The sequence below is a fragment of the Meriones unguiculatus genome, chromosome 6 (assembly GCF_030254825.1).
Source record: "Meriones unguiculatus strain TT.TT164.6M chromosome 6, Bangor_MerUng_6.1, whole genome shotgun sequence".
Lineage (NCBI taxonomy): Eukaryota > Metazoa > Chordata > Mammalia > Rodentia > Muridae > Meriones > Meriones unguiculatus.
Window position 1 is genome coordinate 29,684,798 of NC_083354.1, and position 22,988 is coordinate 29,707,785.

General features: G+C 42.1%; 1 protein-coding gene across 2 annotated transcripts in view; it reads left to right on the forward strand.

Moving 5' to 3' along the window:
• Fyco1 (FYVE and coiled-coil domain autophagy adaptor 1) overlaps positions 1–14,230 on the forward strand; it is a 74,952-nt gene extending 60,722 nt beyond the window's left edge. Inside the window, exons 16-19 of one of the 2 annotated variants that reach the window (XR_002476757.2) lie at positions 5,850–6,060; positions 8,624–8,733; positions 10,674–10,831; positions 11,229–14,230. Coding sequence is in view for 1 of the 2 variants with exons in the window: in XM_021646542.2 (XP_021502217.2) it covers positions 5,850–6,060; positions 8,624–8,733; positions 11,229–11,304 (397 nt within the window). In the remaining variant the exon portion in view is untranslated. The remainder of the gene's footprint in view (positions 1–5,849; positions 6,061–8,623; positions 8,734–10,673; positions 10,832–11,228) is intronic. The other variant, XM_021646542.2, reaches the window with a different exon arrangement.
• The last annotated feature ends 8,758 nt before the right edge of the window (positions 14,231–22,988 follow it).

Consider the following 22,988-nt stretch of genomic DNA (forward strand, 5'->3'; position numbering starts at 1 on the left):
ATGGGTACCAACCTGCCCCGGTACATTAAGTCACTGAAAGGTAGGGGAACAGGATCCAAAGGGAGGCATCAGAGTCAGAGAAGGAAGGCCCCCACTCCAGTTGTTGAGAGGATCCAACTGAAGACCAAGCTGCACTTCTGCTACGTATATGTAGAGATCCTAGGGCCACTCAGGGTGTGCTTTTTGGTTGGAGGTTCAGTCTCTGTGAGCCCCATGGTTCCAGCTTAGTTAACTCTGTAGGTCTTCTTATAGAGTCTTTGACCCCTCCGACTCCATCAGTTGTTCCCCCAATTCTTCCATAGGACTCCCAGGCTCTGTCTGATGTTTGACTGTGAGTCTCTGCATTTGTTTCCATCAGCTTCTGGGTGAAGCCTCTCAGGAGTTGTGCTAGGCTCCTGTCTGCAAGCATAGCAGTGTAACATTAACAGTGTCAGGGATTGGTTCTCTCCCATGGCCTGGGTCTCAAGTAGGGCCAGTCTTTGATTGGCCGTACCCTCAATCTTTGCTCCATCTTTGTTCCTGCACATCTTATGGGTAGGACAGACTTTGGGTCAAAGGTTTGGTGGGTAGGTTGGTGTCCTTATCCCTCTATTGGAAGTCCTGCCTGGCTACAGGAGGCGGCCACTTCAGTCTCCATATTCCCCACTGCTAGGAGTGACTCCCACAGACTTCCTGGGGCCTCCCCTATCCCAGGTTTCTAGCAAATCGCAGAGATGTCCCCTACCACTGATTTCTGTTCTCTCACCTGGCCCTCTCTTCCCAGCTCTTCCTTCTCGAATTCCTTACCCCTGCTCCCCTCCCTCCATATACCTCCAATGCCTGTTTTATTTCCCCTCCTGAGTGAGATTCAAGCATAAGATTCCTCCCTTATGCTCACCTTGTAACTTTGCTTCTTGCCATCTGTGGATTATAGCATGGTTATGGGTTGGGGTTAGCATGTCTTTGGGGTTTGGATTACCTGACTCAGGATGATATTTTCTATTTCTATCCATTTGCCTGGAAATTTCAGGATGTTCTTGTTTTTGATTGCTGAGTAGTGTTCCCTTGTACCACGTGTACCACATTTTTTAACCCATTCTTCAGTTGAGAAAGAATAGTTATTTCCAGTTTCTGGCTTTTTCAAGTAAAGCTGCTGTGAACATAGCTAAGGAAGTGTTCTTGTGTTATGGGGATGGGGAGACCATCTTCTGGGTATCTGCCCAGGAGTGGGATAGCTGGGTCTCGAGGTTTGGCTATTCCCAATTTTCTGAAAAACCACCAGATCGATTTACAAAGTGGTTGTATGAGTTTGCACTCCCACCAGCAGTAGAGCAGTGTTCCCCTTTCACTACAATCTCACCAGCACGTGCCTTCTCTTGAGTTTTTGATCCTAGCCACTCTGACTGGAATCTCAGGCATGTTTTGATTAGCATTTCTCTGATGACTAAGGATATTGAACATTTCTTTAAATGTTTCTCTGCCATTCAAGATTCCTTTGTTGAGAATTCTCTGTTTAGCTCTTTACTCCATTTTTAATTCGGTTATTTGTTTTGTTGTTGTCTAATTTTTTCAGTTCTTTATTAGCCCTCTGTTGAATGTAGGGTTGTTGAAGATCTTTTCCCATTCTGTTGGTTTCTGTTTTATTCTATTGACAGTGTCCTTTGCCTTACAGGAGCTTTTTGTTTTTATGAGGTCCAGTTTATTAATTGTTGATCTTAGAGCCTGAGCTGTTGGTGTTCTGTTCAGGAAGTTGTCCCCTGTGCCAGTGAGTTCAAGTGTATTCCCACTTTCTCTTCTATTAGATTTAGAGTGTCTGGTTTTATGTTGAGGTCATTGATCCACTTGCACTTGAATTTTGTGCACGGTGATAAATATGGATCTGTTTGCATTTTTCTAGTGCAGACATCCAGTTAGACCATCACCATTTGTTAAAGATACTTTCTCTTTTCCATTATATGGTTTGACTTCTTTGTCAAAAATCAAGTGTCCGTAAGTGTGTGGGTTTGTTTCTGGGTCTTCTATTCTATTCCATTGATCTACGTGTCTGTTTCTATGCCAATACAATGCAGTTTTTACTACTATTGCTCTGTACAGCTTGAGATCAGGGATGGAGATACCTCTAGAAGGTCTTTTATTGTACAAAATTAATTTAGCTATCCTGATTTTGTTGCTGTTGTTTTTCTACAAGAAGTTGAGAAATTTTCCTTCCAGGTCTGTAAAGAATTGTCTTGACTTTTTGGTGGGAATTGCATTGAATCTGTAGATTGCTTTTGGTAGGATGGCCATTTTCACTATGTTAATTCTACCAATCCATGAGCATGGAAGATCTTTTCCATCTTCTGATATCTTCTTCAATTTCTTCAGAGATTTAAAGTTCTTGTCATTCAGGTCTTTCACATGCTTGGTTAGAGTTACAACAAGATATTTTATATTATTTGTGGCTATTATAAAATATTGTTTCCTTAACTTCTTTCTCATCCTGTTTGCTGTTTGTATATAGAAGGGCTACTGAATTTTTTTCAATTAGTAAGTTTGTATCCAGCCACTTTGCTAATGTTTATCAGTTGTAGTAGTCTCTGGTAGAGTTTTTGGGGTCACTTATATATACTATCATATCATCTGTGAATGCTTGAATTTGCCTGTTCTTCTTTAGTTCTCTTACTGCGCTAGCTAGGACTTCAGGTACTATATTGAAGAGATATAAAGAGTGGGAGGCCTGTCTTGTCCCTGTGTTAGTGGAATTGCTTGAAGTTTCTCTCCATTTAGTTCGATGTTGGCTATTGGCTTGCTGTATATTGCTTTTATTGTTTTTGAATTTGGTATACACCTTGTATCCCTGATTTCTCCAAGACTTTTAACATGAAGGGGTGTTGAATTTTATCAAAAGCTGTTCCAGCATCTAATGAAATGATCATGTTGGTTTTTTTTTTCCTTCAGTTTGTTTGTATGGTAGATTACATTGATGGATTTTCATATATTGAACACCCCTGCATCCCTGGAATGAAGCATACTTGATCATGGTGGATGATGTTTTTGATCTGTTCTTGGATTCAGTTTGCAAGTACTCTATTGAGAATTTTTACATCAGTGTTCATAAGGGAAATAGGTCTGAAATTCTCTTTGTTGGATCTTTGTATGGTTTAGATATCAGAGTGAGTATGGCCTCATAGAATGAATTTGCCAATGTTCCTTCTGCTTCTGTTTTATGGAATAGTTTGAGGAGTATTAGTATTAGCTCTTCTTTGAAAATCTGGCAGAATTCTGCACTGAAACCATCTGGCCCTGAACTTTTGTTGGTTGGGAGGCTTTTAATGACCATTTTATTTCCTTAGAGGTTATAGGACTATTTAAATCTTTTACCTGAACATGATTTAACTTTGGTAAGTGGAATCTATCAAGAAAATTGTCCATTACCTTTCAATTTTCCAATTTTGTGGAATACAGGCTTTTGAAGTAAGACCCAATGAATCTTTGGATTTCCTCAGTGGCTGTTGTTATATCCTCCTTTTCATTTCTGATTTTATTAATTTGGATATTGTCTCTCTGCCTTTTAGTTAGTTTGGCTAAGGATTTGTCTCTTGTTGATTTTTCTTAAAGAACCAGCTCTTGATTTCATTGATTCTTTGTATGTTCTGTATTTCTAATTTATTGATTACAGTTCTGAGTTTATTTCTTGCCACCTACTTCTCTTAGGTGTGTTTGCTTCTTTTTGTTCAAGAGCTTTCAGAAAGCTTAATAGCTTTTAGCTGTTGTTGCTAGTAGAGAAGTCTTCCAAGTTCTTTATGAAGGCACTTAGAGCTGTGAACTTTCCCCTTAGCTTTCATTGTGTCCCATAAGTTTGGGTATGTTGTACCTCCATTTTCATTGAATTTTAGGAAGTCTTTAACTTCTTTATTTCTTCCCTGACCCAGTGGTTATTGAGTAGAAAGTTGTTCAGTTTCCTTGTTGTTTAGTCTAGCTTTAAGATCTGATAAAATACAAGGGGTTATTTCAGTTTTCTTGTATCGGGTGTGCTTGCTTTATGACTGACTCAGTTTTGGAGAAGGTTTTGTGAGGTGCTGAGAAGATATTTTCTTTTTGTGTTTGGGTAAAAAGTTCTGTAGACATCTAATAGGCCCATTTAATTCATGACATTTTATAGTTTCATTATTTCTCTGTTTAGTTTATGTCTCGATGACTTGTCATTGCTGAGAGTTAGCTGTTGAAGTTTCCCCCTATTAATGTGTGTGTTTCTAGGGGAGGAAAGGATTGATGTGTGATTTAAGCTTTAGTAATGTTTCTTTTACAAATGTTGGTGCCCTTGTATTTGGGGCACATATGATCAAAGTTAAGATATCCTGGTGGATTTTTCCTTTGAGTTTGAAATGTCCTTCTCTATCTCTTTTGATTAATTGTGGTTGAAAAATCAATTGTATTAGATATTAGAATGGCTACTCCAGCTTGCTTCTTGGATCCATTTGCTTGGAAAACCTTTTCTAACCCTTAACTCTGAGGTAGTGTCTATTTTTGTTGCTGAGATGTGTTTCTTGTATGCAGCAGGATGATGGCTCCTGTTTACACACCCATTTTGTTATCCTGTGTCCTTTTGATGGAGAATTGAGTCCATTGATATTGAGAGATATTAATGACCAATGATTGTTAGCTCCTGTTATTTTGATATTGGTGATGGTACTGTGTGTGTGTATATATGTGTGTATGTCTTCTTTTGGTTTAGCTGGAACAAACTTATTTATTTCCTGTGTTTTGCTGGGTGTAGTTAACCACCTTGGATTGGAGTTTTTCTTCTAGTATCTTCTATAGGACTGGATTTGTACATAGATATTGTTTAAATTTGATTTTGTCATGGACTATCTTGTTTTCTCCATTTATAGTAATTGAAAGTTTTGCTGGGTATAGTAGTCTGGGCTGACATCTGTGGTCTCTTAGAGTCTACAAGACATCTTCCCAGGCCCCTCTGTCTTTTATAGTCTCTGTTGAAAAATCAGGTACAATTCTGATAGGTCTGCCTTTATGGTACTTGGTCCTTTTCCTTGTTTCATGGTTGAGGGACTAAGCTAAGCTACTCAATTCCAGTTTAAGGCCCTGTTGCCATAATCCTGAGTTATGCTTCCTGACTTTGAATGGTTGAGGAAAGAGAAAACACTACTCAGCTGGGAATGAGTGGAACAGAATTCCAGTCAGACTAATCCTCTGATGTCACCCAGTCATGCAGTATTGATGGGCCAGCTTCAGACTGTCATAGCACTGTCCCACTACAAAGTGAATCCAAGGATACTTGCCTATAGGAAAAGGTCAGAGGCTGCCCTCAATTCCATAATCTTCAGTTACTGCAATGGCCATATAAGGAAAACATGGTTGTTCCCATTCTATAACCTCAGAAAAAAAAACTCAAGACAGTTCTGAAGTCTGACCCAGGTTCTCTCAGATTTGACCCTTTCAACCCCTCCGCCCCATCTCACATAAAGCTGCAAAGAGAGACTGGGGGAGGTGTTTTAAATTAAGTGAAAGGTGAAAGCATAATTTAAAGGGAAAAAGGAGGGTAACTGAGCTGTTGGGCAGCCTCAAAGGTATGATAGGACTAAATCATTCCACTCAAACTCTGCCCAAAAAGAGACTCCAAGCAAGTCAGGTGCCCCATAGTTTCCGTGGGCTTTCAGCTCCACATGAGCAAGGCCATCCTATATCTTTCACATCTGTGACCCCATGTTAGGAACTATGCCAGCCATAAAGCTTTTGTCTGAGCTGAACATCTCATAAACATGTTAGTCAAGGGTGCTCAGGTTTAACCTACCAAGAGTCTCAAAGCTCCAGTTACCTCAAAGCCTCAAATAATCCACTGAACCATATTCCTCTTTGAATTTTTATTTTAGGATCAAATTACCCCTTACAGTAGAAGAAATCACCAGCTTTGGGGAGGGCAACAGGGAGCTGTTTGTGAAGTCCAGTACTTACAGCCTGATTCCCATCACTGTGACTGAACCTGGCCTCACCATCGGCTGGGTCTTCTCATCTGACCCCAAGAGCATCTCCTTCAGTGTGGTCTTCCAAGAGACAGAAGACACGCCACTTGACCAGTGCAAGGTAGGCCAGGCTCCCTACTAGGGTCCTTAACACATACTCCAGATACCTGAGCAGACATTCCCCAGAGTAGGCAAAGCACCTAAGACTTGATTACCTTGGGGAAGCATGACCGAGAAGTCAATTTCACAAAAGCTGTCTTCACATGGCTGAAGGTTACTTCTGTGCTGCATGTGTCCGTTTGACCTTGGGATAGAGCTGTAGGTAAATCTCAGAGACATGTGAGAGATAGGATTTTGCTTAATGATGACTTCCTCACAGAGCTCTGCAGAGCAGGATTGGGAAACCTTGGGAGGTATGGGCTCTATTGCCAGTTATTCAGTTTGATTTTTCCATATATCACCTACAAGGACAACAGCAAAGACAGCCCCAGTATGACTTGGGCAGCTAAGCTTTATAAAATCCATGCTATTCTAGGTGTAAAATGTTGGCGGTACAGAACTGCAGTTCTCAACTATGTGGCTGTACATTAGAAATCCACGAAGAGCCTTTAAACCCTGATTCTTAGGCCTCATCCCAGACTACAAAATCAAGGGATGCAGGCAACCCTTGGCATCCCCACTGAGCAGCCCACATTGAGTAGTTCAGAGCCACGAAAAGTCTAGGTAGAATAGGAGGTATAGGACAAGGGCTGACTAGAGCTTGGGGGTACTGATTCACTGTGGGGTGAGGAAGAGGGATTCCTAAGCCCAGCATCTGAGTTCCCATGTTTGTAAGGCAGAGAGGAATAATAAAAAGTAGAAATGCAAGTTGAATTTGAATCCTGAAAGAAAGTAATGGTAAAACCTGTCAGACACATTGGGTTAGAACAAAAGGTGAATTTTAAGCAGTTAATGTCCTAGGTAGTCAACTGGCAGAAACTTTTTGCTCCATCCAGATAAAAATCAATCATGAGTAGGTAAGAGGCTTTTCAGTACTGATTTTCAGCAACGTTCATTTCTCTGTGTTTGGTAGCAGTAGGCCAAATGAAGCTACAACAAGTGAAACCCTCTACTGTCATAGTCCTCCTGCAAGCCTCAAGTGCCAGGCCCTTAGCACTATAGGTGTCTCTGAGCTATGGGCTTCTCCTGTGTTCTATTATATACCCACCAATCCTCATGACATATGGATCTTATAGGCTTGTTTCAGCCAGCCTTGTCTCAGACTTCCAAGGTATACTTCCTGGTTTTAATGACCACCAGTGCCCTTTCCCACAGTGAACACAAGAGGGCAGAAAAGGCCCGTGTCTAGGATACCTTCCAGGCCAAAGTTAGGGTTAGGGTCAGTCAACTATGGAGGATGCTGTTTTCATTGCCTAAGTTTCCCTAAAAGGTCATGAGCCTAGACAGGCTTTCCAGGTCCACATCTTTAGTACCTAGTCAGTGGATTTCTCACATGCCCTTGACCAGCCTAGGCTTTTCAGAAAATAGATGGCTGTACACAGGTCTCATAACAACATACAGGAACCTTGCTGGATCTTTGGACAACTATAGTTGAGCTCTTGCTGTATCCCAGACTCTGTGGAGTCTGCTGTGGACAGAGAGAGATACAGGATAACACCAAATCTGTTCTGGAATATTCTAAGTTTAAACAGAAAGAGACCTGAGAAAATAAACACCTGTGGTCCTAGGTAGAAATCACAGTATGGGTAGGTAAGCATTAGAGATACACCTGGAAGGGGACCCCTGTGTCTACAGTGAAGGCCGCACTGAGTGAGACTGTCTCATTGCAGGGTAAGGGGGGATGGATAAAAATAGTCACTTCTAACGTCATTTACTTTGTTTAGGAGCTCAGTGTGATCTATAGAGCTGCTGGTCTGTGTAACCCTTTATGTGTAGGCTTTCCTACGTGGATAGTGTAGGGCACTAGGAGACAAGACCCTCTAAGATGGGACAGAGAAGGAAGGAAACAAATTAGAATACTGGTCAGTTTTAAGGTTAGTCCTGTTCTTTAACTGAAAATCAGGTAGAAGACCTTGCCCCAGTTTGATAGCTCTGGTCCACACACCGTGTGCCCAGTTTTGCCCTCTGCATACAAATGTATGATTCTGAGAGAATAAACAGGAGGTTAAGAATCAGGCTTAGAAAGAAAAATCAGATGGACCAGCCAGGACCCAGGCCAAGGGAAGGGCTTGTGGTGATGCCATGTGAGAGGCCGTAAATAGAGCCTGAACTGTTTTTTCTGGAGGAGAGTGGACCCAGGAGCTTTATAGAGAACCTGAATGTCATCATATAGAAACAGACTCAGTTTCCTATGAGAACCAAGGACAGCACTAGGACCTACACAAGGCAACTGTGAAATGGACATTTAGAATTAGCCCTGGCTTCCTAAAGCTTGGAAGTTCTGCTTCTCCAGGCAGTAGAGAAGCTTGGCAGTAGTGTTGTCAGGGATGCTAGGAGGGTGGTTCATGGTTCTAGGAGAAACTCACAGCCACCATCTCCCTACAGTGAGGTTGTGTCCCACCCTAGAGCTGGGGCCACGTTCTAGTATTATCTATACAGCAATGACCTTCTTCAGAGTCCTGGCCTACCTGGAGGACTCACAGGCTCTCAACTTCTGAGTACCTTCTTATTGCCCTCCCTGCCAGGTCCTCATTCCCACCACCAGATGCAATTCCCACAAGGAGAGTATCCGGGGTCAGCTGAAGGTCCGAACCCCTGGCATCTACTTGCTCATCTTTGACAACACCTTTTCCAGGTAGGTACCTCAGTTAGTCATGGCATCTCATGGGTCCACCTGTCTCTCTACATCATTGCCCCTATTCTCTAGCACTGAGGTACACTCAAAATCAAGATGTAGTTGTCAAAGTTTTTTGTTAGTGATTCTGTAATTTAGACTCCTCTGCTCTGTTAACTGCTCATGGTAGGTGTTACAAAGCAAGTCTGTCAGTTACTTTGCTGTTGCTGTGATAAAATACCATGATTAAAGGTAACTAAAGGAAGAAGGAATTTAATTGGACTTTCAGTTTCAGAGGTAGAGTTCATAATGGCAGCAGGCAGCCAGGGCAGGCATCTGACAGATCACATCTTCACTCACAGTAGGAAATAATAAGAGCAAACTGAAGTAGGACAAGGCCATACATGCTCAAAACTCATCCCTAGTGACATACTTCTTTCAGCAAAGCTTCACCTCCTAAAAGTTCCACAGCCTCCCCAAACAGCCCACAGACCAGGGATCAAGTATTTAAATATGTAAGCCTATGGGGGACATTTCTCATTCAAACTACAGCAGTAGACCAACATTTACAGGACCTTACCATGTACCAAACACTCACTTCTGCCATGCGGCTTCCTCCTTTTCTAGAGGACTAAGGACTGGAAGGTTGAATAGTGACGTTCCATGTCATATGGCTACTGGTGGAGTCAGACCTGAACCAAGTACCTGGCTCTAGGCTAGACACATCCCAAGTTGTTCCCACCTCTCTCAGGTTGATTCCAGGCCATAGAAGGACTTTGGGAAACCCAAGGGAAAGGCCAAGAACAAGTGAATGAAAAAGAAAGAAATGAGGCAAAAAAGAACAAAACCTGTAAGCCATGTTGTGTGTCATAGGAGTAGCCTTTGCCATTTTGGGCTCCCCTATTCCTTCAAGCAGTACTGAGGGTCATTTGCAGGCTTGGGGTGGGGGTTCTGTTCTTAGGAGTTGTCAGCATGAAAATATAAAAAGGAATCATAGGCAGATGGCTAGAAAAAAGAACAGGACAGACACCCATACCAACAATACCTGTCATATGCACAAGTCGAGACATTTGTCCCTAGGGAGGGCTTCTGGCTTCCAGAAAGCTTCTTTACTGTGGCTGTCTCTTGAAACAGACCTTTCTTGCCTGTGACCATCTCCCTCCCTCACGGGCATTTGTTTTTAGCATAGTAACTTGATAGGATACTCTAGGCAAAATCTGTTCTCATACCCGACCTCATCTCCTCAGGCCCTGAGCTTTCAGGCCTCTGGACAGGGGTGTCTACTGCCCATGAGGCTGGAAGTGACCTTCTGCTTGTCTGTGTTGCCATGTGTAACAGAGCTCTCTGCCTGAGTCTACAGCACTTTAGAGTATGTTCTGCTTTTCCAGGGGGCTCTCTGTGGAGTCCCCACCTGGATGAGCAGCAGTAGCAGTGGGGGCCAGGGTTAGGAGAGGGTCATTGTTCATGTAGCCAAGCCCTGTTCTTCCTGCTGCAGCTCTAGTTAGCCATTGGTGTGTGTGTGTGTGTGTGTGTGTGTGTGTGTGGGTGTGTGTGGGTGTGGGTGTGGTGACCCCATAACTTCATAACTTCTTTTCATGTTGCTATGTTATGTTTAGTAACAAAGAGGCTCCCATTCAACTGTGTTACATGGCAACTCTAAAGGTACAGTCCACAGTTTGGGGGTGGATGTCTTCATTTGTGTAATATTAAGACACTGCTCACATTAACATGTTACTGTGGATCACTGTAAGATTTCAGGTATAGTCACAAATTTTTCTCTCAAAACATAGTTGATATGAAACACTTCTACAAATGATTATGTATTTTGCTCTTTTTTACCACTCAGCCTTGAAAACTGCTAACATAAACTAGGAATTTGAACTTTAATAGTGCTCCTCAAAGGAGATGATCCTTTTAAAACATTCTGCAGTCTGACAGGAATGCAATAACACGCATTTTAGTTCAAGTGTGTCACTTAAGCCTTGCTGTGGATCCAGAGAGAGGTGTGACGCGGGCAGCGTGTAGCCTCCAGCAGGCTCCTGGAAAACCTGGTGATGCTTTGGGGAATGAACTCTGCCCATAGAACATGAAGATCAGAACTGACACAAATGTCCAATGGGTATGACATCCATTCTTGCCTCTGCCATGACCTTCCGTGGCATCTAGTCCCTCTCCCCTATGCAGTCCTGACCCACTGGCACCTCAGAGCAGCTAGACAGTGAAGGCAGAGACTTAAAGCCCCACTCTTCACTCAAGTTCCAAGAAACCCATGGTGACAGTACTTGTACCTTCTGAAGGGAGAGAACTTCACCAGACTAGGCAGGCAGATGATAGGGATAGGGAACCAAGGGACACTAAAGTAGTCCCTGAGTTACCCAGTCCCCAAAAGCTGTTTCCTTAGAGACTTAACTCCTACACCCAGCCAGGCCCAATCAGCGACATGAAGCCCCAGGAAGAGCTGCCACCCTTGGTCTTCACTAAACGTAACAACTTCATTTTCTATTTTTTTTCTTCAGATTTATCTCCAAAAAAGTATTTTACCACCTGACTATTGACCGGCCTGTGATCTACGATGGAAGTGATTTCCCATAGCATCAGTACCTGAACTTTAATAGGTCTTCATCATCCACAGGAAGCACTACTACTCACCTTTCTCATTAAACACACACACACATTTTAGAAATTAAAAAGTTAGAACAAAGGAGAGAAGATTGGTTATACACCAGCTCTACAGCTAGGCAGAGGCCTTGAACTGCATCTTAGAAACTACTCTGAGAAGATCCACAATGTGCTTTGGCTCCATGCAGCCATCCCTCTCAGTTCCCAGGGCTCCTAAGGACCAGATCTAAGACTCAACTATCTTCTCACCCAAAGAGACACCTTGCCAAATGTTTATACTCTAGGGGCACCATTGGCCTCACCGGGGCTCACAGTTGGTAACAGTCTAGAAGTGGTCTTGACAGTATGTCTATTCTCAACATCCAGGATTATGGGCCACTGCCCTGGCCACTTTGCAAAGCCTTGGATAGTCCCAGGAGAAGGAGGCCACAGGGCAATCGTGTGAGAAATACCCCTATCCTTTCATTTCCCCGTAAGTGGGGGTTGCTTCTCCCACTCGGCTACTTTGGAGAAGCTTAAGTTGTGCTGTCCTCCTTAGCCTTGGTCTTCTTAGGGCCTTTGCTCAGCCAGGCTTCTCAGCAGCTCTGAATAACACACACACACACACACACACACACACACACACACACACACGAACCAACCAGAGGTCTTGGAAAGAGCAGCTACTACATGAAGCCTTCAGCTCTGCATGTGGATGGCAGGAGTGTAAATACAGGCTAAGTTCCGTACAGTGGAACTCTGGTTGGTAGCAGAGCTCATGTGTCAGCCCATAGCCAGTCTTTGTTATAAACACCAGTATTCTGCCTCATTAGTGAAATACAGTTGGTCACTAATGAGCCAAGCCACTTTCGATACCTGGAATCTTTCTAAAAAGTCTCTGGTAACAGAGCATAACTTCCTTTAAGCCTCTATCTGCTAGTCACTTCCTCCCCATTTGCCTACATCCTGCTAGTCTTCTCACATCTGACACTGCAGACAGTTTATTGTTTCCTTTTCTAGACAGGGAAACAGATAGCATAGATAGCTTTCTATTCTCTGTGGCCCTTTTTTACTCCCACTACAAGAAATTACTTTTGTTAGTGACTTTGTTCACTGTGAGGCCAGCATGTGTAACTGAATCTTCGAAGATTAACATGGGTCCTTGTAGGTCTGTATGTGGCCTGAGATTCCTGAAAACTAAGTCATCTTACCTTTGAACTCTTCTACCCTCTTGCAAATGAAATGCTGAAGTCATAGGCCAACAGCGTCCAGCACCAACTAGGATCTCATTTTTATTGCTTGGCGCTTCTAGGGTATATTGGAGATACTGGCCACGCTCATGGCCTTCTGCTGGTGTCACTGCTACCACTGGCATCAAGAGCTACCATCCACTGAGTTGCTGTTGTAATGGTGGTCTGGGAGAGGCCTGAGACCTTCCATCTGAGTTTATCCTAAACCTCTGTCCCTCATCAGGAGGCCCATGGGGTTCTTGTGAGGTAAGGGGCTCCAGTCCTGACTGCCTAGTGCTCCAGTAGACACCAACTCTTTGTTTTTAATAGTATATTTATTTTTGTGATGAATGGTCTTGTACTGTATTCTGTGTTAGTTCACTGTTCATGCTTCCGTTTGCTGAGCACTGGATTACTAGAGAACACTTGGCCCCTGTGTAACTGTGCCTTTCATACATGGCTTTAGTGTTTTAAGTAGTTCCCAATTTTACTTAGGTTTAGTCATCGGAGTAACTTTTAAAAAGTGAAAATGACAACTGATGAATCACTAAGGAAGATGGTAAACTAAAAATCATAAGGAAACATCCATGGTCCTGGGCCATTCTTTTCCTAAGGGCAGCCTCCCCTCTAATGACTCGGCCCCTCATAGCAGCCATGTTAGTAGGGTAGTGTTGCCAGCCACCTGTTCGCCAGTGCCGCTGAAGCACTGCCAGGCTTCACCCCAGAAATTAACTAGCCACCCAGACACAGGGAAGTGTGTCTGAGACAGTGGCCCTCCATGTCTGAGTGGACTCTGAGAGCATTGCTGACATAAGCACTGTGGAGTCTAACGAGCCCTAGAGCAAGAGCAGGCAAAGGAATTCTCAAGCAGAGATCTGGAACTGAAAATCTCCATATGATTTGAGAAGTAGAAATTATATATAGTTATATATAATATATATAAAGGAGATGTTATTTCTGAACAGTTTCAATTGTCCCCCAGGTAATCAAGCCACTCCTGTCAAAAAGAAGGAAATCTTGCTGAAGATAAGGCTTGATGTTTGTGTGGTTTTGTTTTAAACTCAAACTCAGTGGTTCTACCTGTGAGAATTCTTGAGACTGAGAAAAAAATTCTTGACTCAGAGGTTTTGGAAAAGGAGGCAGAAGGGAGCCATCTTTGGAAGGACATTAAGTCCTCAGAAGCATGAGTGTAGAACAAAGACAGTTAGTGCTGCTCACACTTACAAAAACAAACACTACTGTGGAATCTTAGCGCAGTTACCTCATCTCACTTCTTTCAGGGAAACAGGAAAATTAATTTATAATTTCCTTTTCCTTCTCAAGCACTTTTTAAATTTCAGAAGACCTCTCTAATCAAGGGCATTTTTAGAGCCTTTTGATGTTTGTTTAATCTAGATGCTCTGCTTTTGGTGCTGCAGCAACACTGAGCCTCTGTGAGAAGGCTTAACAATTGGAGTGCACTTTAATTCATTAATCCTCTCTTCATGTGGCCTTATGAGATAAAGAGTCAGGGAACCCATTGCATTCTTACCTGCCAAAGAGTTACCCAGAAGCACATCAAACACGAGCACTTCATCTGCACAAAGGGATGAGACTTTGGTATTCCTGAGTATACTCCTTTAATACTGTTTGCTTTGCCATTTGGAAATGTTTCTTAACCTCAAGGTTTAAATAAAGCAAACACTGTGGCATTCAGTGTAGTATTGTCTTTCATTCCTCTGACATGAATAAATAGTAAAATGAGTGATAGAGCTACACAGCAGAAAGGAGAACATCTCACAGGGCCCTTGCAGATGAGCGTCTCAGGGGCAGATGTGCCCTGGCATGTGCCCATGTGCCATGGTGTTCTATATCCCATGTTCCTCTTGGAGGTATTGAGACCTGCCCAAGCCTGCAGTTCCTTCCACCTACCCTTCTCTGCCAGTCATATGACTCCAGCCTCTCTCGGATGGCATCAGAGTACTCAAAGAACAAACTTTAATCTGCCAAAATAATGAAGTAAAAAAAGGCCATGGTTGGTTCAAGCTCATTGTGGTAAGCCTGTGACACTGATGCCTTGCAGATAAAGAGAACAGCACTCCTGCCACTGTGTGCTGCATTTGCTCAGCAGTAAGGAGGCTGGAGACAGGTCCAGAGAGTGAGAACTGCTCATTCCTACAGTTCCTGAACTCTTGAAAGATGGCCAAGGACCCCATCTTTTGAGTATTCCATGCCTATTTTGAGTACCCCACCTTCAGCCCAAGCACTTGTCCTGGTCTCCTCCTCCAATCTTCCCCTTTCCTAAATTTTCTTGTGGTTGCTGCTTGAATCATTCACATTTTCTATAACTCTTATCCCATGAGGGCATCCCATGAGGTTATCCCATGAGGGCAAGGAACTCTTGTCTCATTCATCTTTATCATCCCCTACTGTATGAAACAGTAAGTTCAAAACAGAAGAGCTAAAAGAAATACTGATGATCCTAGTCAGTCCCAGTGCCTTAGGCTAGCAAAAAAAAAAAAAAAGGTCTTCAGCAATTACACTGGCCAACCAACCCTGCCAGAGAGAGCTCCTGAAGAAAGGCTTGAGGGTGGAGTTATGGGAAGGTTGAGCATGCCTCAACCTTGATTGTGTGTGTGTGTGTGTGTGTGTCTAAGTGTAATTATGACTGGGTCTCACTGTGTTGCCAAGGCTGGCCTCAAATTCCCAAGTGCTGGGATGTGATTGTATAGTACCATGCTCGGCTTCATTGAATACTCTTACATTGAAGATGCCTTCGAATAATAAGTATAGTGACTGGGCGAAGTGGAAGACAGGCTCATCTAGGTACCTTAATAAGACAGATGAAAGATTTTTTTTGCATAATATAGCAGTGATTTGGACTCTGGGGCGGGGACTAGAACATGAACCACCCAAGACACAGGGTCTTACAAGCTGTACCTGGGGACAGTCAGGCAGAATGCTCTTCCTACCTCATCCCACCTAGTACACTCCTGAGTAAGTGGCCGGAGTCTTGCCTATTAAATTATTCTAGTTGTCTTTCTGTGCTTGATTTTTTTTTCACTTGTTATAGTGTCCTCCAGACTCACACAAGTTAGCACAACTGGTTGGAGCTTACTCTTTTAATTAATTGTGTAAATTTGTCACATGTTCTTTACCTACTCATGTTTTGAAGAATACCTAGGTTGAATGTATCTTAGCTATTGTGATTCCTGTTTCAGTAAATACAGGAGAGAAGATAACTCTTTCAGATGGTAATTTCAACTCCTTTAGATATATATCTAGTTAGGCTATTAGAACTAATACATTAATCAATTAAAGTTACAGTATTTTTTAAATCAGTATATTGGACTAGAGGGATGATTCGGTGGTAAAGAGCACTTACTGCTTTTTCTAATTTTTATTTTTTTCACAGTTTATTCATTACATATAATGAAGATTCTTCCCTCAATTCCCTCTAGTCCCACCCTCCCTCTTCCCCCCATTCCTTTCCCCTAGTCCACTGAAAGGGGGAGTTCTCCACTATTGCCATCCGTCCATACATAGCTTATCAAGTCTCATCAGGACTGCCTGGATCCTCTTTCTCAGTGGCCTGGCAAGACCGAATCACCAGGGGAAAGTGATCAAAGACCAGTCAACTGAGTTCATGATACAGGCAGCCACTGCTGCCCTCCACTTGCTGCTTTTTCAGAGGGCCCAGGTTTAGTGTCCAGCATCCATATGGTGGCTCCAGCTCCAGGGAATCCGATGTCCTGTCCTGACCTCCATGAGCACTGTGCATACACAGAGTGCACCAACACACAGACTTCTGCATCTTTACACTAATCACATTTTTAAAATTATTTCTTAAATCAACATTAAAAATAACTGTTTCCTCTAATTCCTTTCATCTATAGGCAGAAACAGGTAGATCTCTACAAATTTAGGACAGCAAGGACTACATCATGAGACCCTGTCTTTTAAAGATAAAAAATTAGTAATATGCAAATAACAAATTATCTGAAAAAAAAATCAAGAAAATAAACCTTTTTTATATTAGTTATCCAACAAAAGGAACTAATAATACAGTTAACCAAACAGATAAAAGCTCTCACAATAAAAATATTAATGAAAGAAATTGAGTAGAGTGCAAGTTAATTGAAGGGCCTTGCATATTCATAAACCTCGAGAATGACTATTGTTGAAATGTTGATGCTGACCAAAGTAATCTGTCACATCAGTGGTATCCCAATGCCAGTGCCAATGACTCCTTCATAGAAACAGAAAGCAGTCTTAAGCTATCCACAGCAGAGTATACAGAAAAAAAACTGGAGTCATCACAATTCCAACTTCAAAACCTACTCCAAACAGGGCTCACTCACTCTGTTCATATCTGCAGACCCTGCCACATAGAAAGCTAAGACAGGAGTTGGGGGAACAACCTATACAACATAGCAAGCCATCCTGTCTTAACTGAAACACAAAAGTACCTACAAAGAAATAATAACCAAACAGCATGGTACTGATATAAAAAGTATATGTGGCACAGAGTAGGAAACCTAGAAATAAACCAATGCATTTACAACCAAATGGCTTTCAACAAAACTAGTTCTGAACTGTGAACTGTGCATACAAATTGAGGAAAGGACCATGTATTCAATAAATAGTTTCAAGAAACCTCAATACTGTCACATGAAAGAAGGGAAACATCTCTCATCATATACAAAATCAGGTCATAGTGGAATATGGATTTAATTGCAAGATCCAACTATTAATGCCTACCTGCATTCCCAAGGGGGTCACCTGAAAGTAGGAAGCTATCCAGGGAGAGTCTGGGATAAAGCCACAGTCTGGCTAGAGTTCCTGTTCTTGTGCTTATGGAATGGTTCCCATAGGGTCATTCCGTTCTTCTGACTTAGGGCCTGAATGACCCCAGTGATGGTATATTATAAACCATAAGAGATAGGTGCTTGAACTCCTAGGATGGACAAAGTACAATAGAGCTTTCACAAGGTCAAGTTCTAGTATCACAAAGGTATAAATTCAACTTCTGGTACTCACTATATCTTGGGATAAATGATGTAGCCACTCTATGCGGAAATATGAGAGGTGTTTTTACTTAAAAAACAAAAAACAAACAAACAAAAAAAGACCCTACACCTACAAGCCCCCTCTCCTTGCTTTTGCCTCTTTCTTGACATTAGTAGATGAATAATTGGGGAATGTAAGTATTGGAGTCATGAGTAAGTTAACACATGGTAATTTAAAATATGGCCATTAGCTCTCATAGTGTTGGAGGGTTCTTTGGAGGTTATGAGGTGGTACCAGAGACAGAGAGTCATCAAGTCTTACCCATCTGTAAACCAAGGGCAATAGTGACAAGATGACTCAGATGGTGGATAATGGAGAAACAACTGATCAGAATAGAGAGTAATAATCAGCTCAGCCACAAATGGGATATCTGTATCATCCTCCTCCCCCAAAGTTCAGGGATCATCTCAGAAGAGGTGGATGAAAGAGTGTAAGAGTCAGAGATTTTACAGAGGCCCAAAGCAAAACTGTCTTCTGGATATGACAGAACCACTGCACACATGAACTCACAGAGGCTATAATTGTCTGCATCCGGTCAGCCAATCAACGTTCTAGCATATTTTGGGAAAGGGTTTGTGACTCAGGACTCCACCCCAACTGAGAAGCTGTGAGCAATCGGTGACTTTAAAGATGTGGCTCCTAGTTTGTCAATAACGCTCGAGTGGGTGACCTCACACCTGGGAGGACATGGACCACACAAATTGGACTCTGGTTTATTTAGGAAAAAAAGAATGTGAAGCCGGGGTGGGTTCAGATACAGGAGTAGAGATGATGTGATCAAAATCTGGTGTATGAAATTCCCAAAGAATTGATTAAGAGGTTTTTTGAAGAAACGTGGCCACAGTGTTGTGTTACTTGACTCACTTTCTTTTTGGCTTTCGGCGAGCCCTGAAGCTTCAAATGACCACAGCCTCAGCCATCATTTGCCTGCAGCTGTGTGAGAGACCCCAAGCTAGATCCAGGCAAGGAAGTCCTTTTCCGATCCCTACCTATAAAACAGTGAGCAAAGGGAAAGGGCTGTTGTTTATGCTGCTTAGTTTTAGGGCAACAGTGATTGGTGGCATTTTTTTACATGTTCTTTCCAGTCCCGAGCCTTGTTTGTATGCATCTTAACCAACCACAGCCATCTTTGATAATGTAGTCCTCTATGCCCCTGACCCGAGTAATGCAAGTATGTTTGCAATAATAATCACTTGCTGAAAACAACAAAAATAGAGGTTGAAAGCAACCTTATAAAATCTTATAAAATTAATATCCACCATAAATTCTGAACACAACATATGGATTGTTTGATAAACAATGTTTGCTGTATGTAGAAGAATACAGTCACGCAGTTGGTTTAACTGCAGTAATAATAAACTCTGAGTCACTAATGGTTTTGTGCATTAAGGAAAAAAAATCAAAGCACTTCCCCTTGGTGTCATTTAACCAAAAGCAGACTCAGATTTGAATTCTCTTTGTTCTCCTTTTGTCTTCCATTCTGTCTCTGTTATATGACTCTGAATCGGTGCCTGCTTAAAGACTTTTGAATCTCTCTGTCCGTGTGTGTGTTTGTGTGTGTGTGTGTGTGTGTGTCTGTCTGTCTGTCTGTTCCAAAAAAGGACTTTGCTCTGTATTGAACAGCACAGAAAGCATCACCTGGGGAACAAATGAGGAATACTTTACAGAAATCTTTAACAGAATTTTACAAGGGTTTAAGTCATACTTCAACTGACTGAGGTAACAAACAGAACAGCAAAGATTGTTTATCAAACAATCCATATGTTATGTTCAGAATTTATGGGAGATATTCATATTTGTAAGATTGCTTTTGAGAGCTGGCCTTCCTCTTTGCTCCAACAATCAGTTGTCAGTCCATAAACATCTACTGGTCAGCCTGGTGTTGATATCACAGAATCTCAGTCCAACAGGAGAAGAGGCCTATTAAATGCCTACTGAAGCAGAAGAGTTGAGGGACAGGCCTGTAGGACTGGAGACCTTGGGAAGATGTGAAGGGTATACCAGAATCGCTTTCTGACTTTCAGCATAAAATGGAGCCTAAAGACTCAGTTCCTGCCTTTGCTCATCAATGGTGGTGCCGCTAGCTAGAGCATTCTGGTTGCATATTCTGGTGTAATTCTCTAAAGCCAGGAGAGGGAGTCAGAACCCCTGGAGCTGGAGTTAAAGTGATGCAAGCCACAATGTGAGTGCTATGAACTGAACCCTGGTCCTCGGCAAGAGCAGCCAGGAATCTTAACTGCTGAGCCATCTCTCCAGGCCCTGGTGTGCCTGAATGATCTTCTGGGATAATGGAGCTGCCTGCAGTCACCTTGCTTCTTCAGGAAAAGAGATGTCTTGGCCTTGCCTCTGCAATTACAGAGTTAATTCATTGTGGCTTTCTGTATTTTCTCTATCTTCTTGCTTATGTAAGATCATTCACTGCCTAAAGGCTCAGGAAGTTGTTAGTTCGGCCAATTCCATAATGCAATGTCACATTCTTTTACTCAAAAGCTTTGTGAGATATGGAAAGGAAATATTTAAAAAGAGCTTTAATGTTTTGTTTTTGATATTGTTGGGGGGGCTGCTCACATAATGCATGTGTGAAGGTCAGAGGATGACTATTGGGCTCAGTTCTCTTCCACCTCATTGTGACTGGTGTGAAAGTCAGAGGATGACTATTGGGCTCAGTTCTCCTCTTCCTCCTCATTGTGACTGGATCTCTCTTGTTATGTCTGCTCTGGGTGCTTCAGGCTCGCTGGCCTGAGCTTCCAGGTGAGTCTTCCTGCCTCACCGGGCAGTGGTAACCTCCCACCTTGCAGTAGTAGCCTGGCATTACAGATACATGCCACACATTTGGCTTTTTGTGGGCTCTGGGTATCAAACTTAGGCCTCAGGTTTGCCCATTGAGGGATTTTTACCCACTGAGCCATCTTACTAGTCTTCAGAAGATCCTTTTTTTCTTCTTCTTCTTCTTGTTCTTCTTCTTCTTCTTGTTCTTCTTCTTGTTCTTCTTCTTCTTCTTGTTCTTCTTCTTGTTCTTCTTCTTCTTGTTCTTCTTCTTCTTGTTCTTCTTGTTCTTGTTCTTCTTCTTCTTGTTCTTCTTGTTCTTGTTCTTGTTCTTGTTCTTCTTCTTCTTCTTCTTCTTCTTCTTCTTCTTATTCTTATTCTTATTCTTATTCTTATTCTTATTCTTCTACAAGTGGCAGTAAAAACCCCTTAGGGTGGCAGTGAACAATAACTCTACAGTCTTATACTATGCAAGAGGGGATCTTATTTGTTACATTGTGTTACACGTGTTAGAAGACAATTCTTTTAAATAAATTGGTAAATTTGAAAAACAAAAAGATTGCTTTCAACCTCTCTTTTTGTTGTTTTCAGCAAGTGATGATTATTGCAAACATACATTCATTACTTGGGTAAGGAGCCTAGAAGAATACAAAATTTAAGATTATATATGCTCTGCATTACATTGTAAAAGTTGATTACGTGGGAAATCCAAGACAAGTAAAGTTGGCTGTTACACGTTACATTGTCCTCTCAAAGGCAAACAGCTGAGTACACAGTAAACTAGCAGTCTAATTCATAGTAACTTCAAGGTGTGTTATTAGTTCTGGCTGTGAGGCAGGATGGGGCAGCCATTCCTTCAGAGCTGAATAGCTTCAGAAACAACAGCGGGTAGTACCTGAATCCTTCCATGCCAGGAAATGTAACCTCCAGCTGTATCCTAAGTGAGGCCAGAGCTCTGAAGTCTTCTGAGCAGGACTATACAACTGCTGGGTTTCCTGCCCTGCCGGGATGGAGTGTGCTGAGAAAAGGAGGTACTGTATTGTGACTATGAGTGCACCTGGGACTGACTATGAGTGCACCTGGGACTGACTATGAGTGCACCTGGGACTGACTCTGAGCACCTGGTGCTGAAGGAATGGAGATGAGAGGTTGTGTGCTCTTCAGGTTTGAATATAAGGATCAAACCGCCTGTTCCTCAGATGCCTCTGAAGCAACAGGGCCTGTCAGTGTCAGCATGTTGTGCCACTTTGTCTTAAAGTAACTAATTTTTACAAAGTTCTTTTCCAGTAAACCAGATTTCTTAAGCAAAACCATGTTATAATTTGTTTCCTCCTCCTTTAAAGAGTTCCAGTAAAATGTAGTCATACATTAAATGCCTCATCATCATCTTCACAGAGCATGTGTCTAAGATGTGTGGAATAGGGAATCCAATTTCTTCATGGGCTCATGGGCTTGTCTATATTTACTCTCAGGGCATTTTTAGGATTAGCCTGTTATAGTAGCCAGGCTAAATTCAAATGTAAAATTAAACTATAGACTATCATTTTTATTGTGCTGTTTATGCAATAATTTAAAGGTGAATTACTTTATAAACAAAAGGCACTGAACATATTTATAATTAATATTATAATAAATAATATTGTAATATTTATAATTAATATAATGTAACATAATATGGCACTGTTCTAGTACATCTCTGTTCCTACATCAGAGCTTTGCAAGATGTAACAAGTCAAAACTGACAGATTCTAGCACTGTGTGTGTGTGTGTGTGTGTGTGTGTGTATACACGTGTACATGTGGAGACCAGAGGCTGATGTCAGGCATCTTCTGCCAATGCTCTCCACATTATATTTTTTATAATTTTTTCATTTTATGTACATGAGTGCTTTTCCTGTATGTATTTATGACTACACATGTGTGTCTGGTGCCCATGAAGGCCAGAAGAGGATGCTGCATCCCATGGAACTTGAGTTACAGACAACTGTGACAACCATGTGGGTGCTGGAAATTGAACCTGTATCATCTGGAAGTAGCCAGAACCAAGGATTCTCTAGACCCTTATCTTAATTTTTAGACATGGTCTCTCACTGCATCCCGCACTCACAACTGTCTAGACTGACTGGCGAGTGAACACCAGGGACGGGATTCTTCCCAACACAATGATTACAGTTTTCCACATCTGCACAAGGATTTTTATGTGGGCGTTTGGAGATCCTCATGACTGCGCAAGCACTTTAACCTCTAAGCCATCTCCCCAGACCGCCAAGAACTTCTTAAAACTAAGTGTGATTACAACATTAGGTATTGCACAAAGCTTGTCTTTCCTGTAGTATTCCCAACATCCGCTTTACAAACCTTAAGAAAAGCCTTGGAATTTTTTTTTCTCATTAATATGCACTTACCTTCAACACCCGCTGAGCCTTGTAGGGTCCTTTATCTAACTCTTGGCCAAGCATGTAGATTGAGCAAGTACAATGGAGGTTCATTCTATGCTTTTTTTTTTTTCTGCCCCTCCCCTCCGGCACCATTTGACTCCAGGACAAAATGTCAGAACTGCAACATCAAATGACACTCTTGAACAAACAAAATGTCACCTGTGTGATGCTGTGGCTTTGTACATGTGTGTTGTAGT